The sequence below is a fragment of the Eurypyga helias genome, unplaced genomic scaffold (assembly GCF_000690775.1).
Source record: "Eurypyga helias isolate BGI_N326 unplaced genomic scaffold, ASM69077v1 scaffold17173, whole genome shotgun sequence".
NCBI lineage: Eukaryota > Metazoa > Chordata > Aves > Eurypygiformes > Eurypygidae > Eurypyga > Eurypyga helias.
The window spans coordinates 8,754-10,436 of NW_010242229.1; the positions used below are offsets into that span (position 1 = coordinate 8,754).

A 1,683-nucleotide genomic window follows, 5' to 3' on the forward strand; every position below is an offset into this window, starting at 1 on the left:
GTTTGGGTTGGAAGGGACCTTAAAGATCATCCAGTTCCAACCCCCCTGCCATGGGCAGGGACACCTTCCACTAGACCAGGTTGCTCAGATCCAGCAAAGCGTCTCCGTGCAGGAACATCATCTTTGGGTTTTAGTTCAAGCTGCTTTCAGCGAATCCGAGTGTACGTTGTGTCCATTGCTGAGATGACACTGCTGCAATCTCAGTCATTTTCTGGGGTGAGAAGTTGTTGATCCTGTTTACAGGATGTTAGTGGTGTTCCCAAGGCGGTGGCAGCTCTGTCAAGGTGTTCCGCTCAGAACCGCAGCAGAGGAAGAAATAGCAAAGCTGGAAGATTAACTCACATCCTTTTGTTTTCCAGCTAGTTGTGTCCCATCAACATGTTCTGGAAGTTCGATTTGAACACAACATCACACGTGGACAAGCTGCTGGATAAAGAAGATGTGACGCTTCACGAGCTGATGGATGAAGATGACATCTTACAGGAGTGCAAGGCTCAGAACCGCAAGCTGCTGGACTTCCTCTGCCAGCAGCACTGCATGGAGGAGCTGGTCACCCTCATCACACATGAGCCGCCTGTGGATATGGACGAGAAGGTCCGCTTCAAGTAGGTATTTCTTTTCTGTCCCGCTACGAGGAAAGCTGAGAGCTCTCCGTGTTGGAAACGCTCCGGTGCCAGGTGGATGCGACCTTTGCATTGTTGGGAGAAAGGCTTTTGCGTACTGGGAAATATTTCACAGCGTTTTGTTGCTTGTAGTGGATTTTCAGAAGCTTGTTTCTTTATTTTTAAGGGTTTAACACTGAATTTGAGGCACTGGAACAGGTTGCCCAGAGAAGCTGTGGATGCCCCATCCCTGGAAGTGTCCAAGGCCAGGCTGGATGAGGCTTGGAGCAGCCTGGTCTAGTGGAAGGTGTCCCTGCCCATGGCAGGGGGTTGGAACTGGATGATCTTTAAGGTCCCTTCCAACCCAAACCATTCCATGATTCTATGAATTTGCTTAAAAAAACAGGTCAAAACTCTTGCTGTTTGTTCAAATCTCTGCAAGCAAAATAATCAGTATCTCAGAAGTGCAGATGGCAGGCACCGGGCGTTCTGCCCTGAGCAGAAATATCTGAACTCGATTGGCTCTCACTAGTCAGGCCCCGAAAGGAAAGGGAGCTGTACAGTGAATAAAAGTCGTCGTGTCTTCGCGTGCTGCGTGCGCAACCCCTGACCGGGGCGATGGTACGGTTGGGAGAGCCTCTGCACGGAGCCTCTTCCTTGCGCTGGTGAGCTCCAGCTGCGCTTGGTTCTCAGATGGCTCTGTTTATACATCTGCAGCTGAACGTGTGCTTGACAATATTTACATTCTGGCTTTGGGAAGTTTGTTTTTCTTTAAGTTCCGTGTGAAAATAAAAGGCTGCGCTGAGTATAAACAAATAAAAAAGGGTGAGTTTGTCACTGTGGGAGTGGATCGGGGTTGGTTATTGCTGCTGGTGCTTGGCATCCGCAGAGGAATGGTGGTGGTGTTCAGGTTTGTTGTTAGATGAGGTTTAGGTGACTCTCCAGGTGAGTGAGTGCTGGGAAATACCTCATGTAGTGACTTTGGGTGTCAGCCAGCTTTTGCAAGGTGTGCTGGGTTCAGGCAGGGAAGAGTTGACTCTCTTTGCCGTGGGTGCTGTGAAGCTGTTCCTGGATGCAGGGA

General features: G+C 49.8%; 1 protein-coding gene across 1 annotated transcript in view; it reads left to right on the top strand.

The window, feature by feature from the left end:
• Positions 1 to 329: 329 nt before the first annotated feature.
• Positions 330 to 1,683, top strand: part of LOC104507673 (serine/threonine-protein phosphatase 6 regulatory subunit 2-like) — a gene marked incomplete at its 3' end in the record, with an annotated part of 6,792 nt that continues 5,438 nt past the window's right edge. The window contains exon 1 of the mRNA XM_010149029.1: positions 330 to 605. Within this exon, the coding sequence (XP_010147331.1) occupies positions 379 to 605 (227 nt within the window). The remainder of the gene's footprint in view (positions 606 to 1,683) is intronic.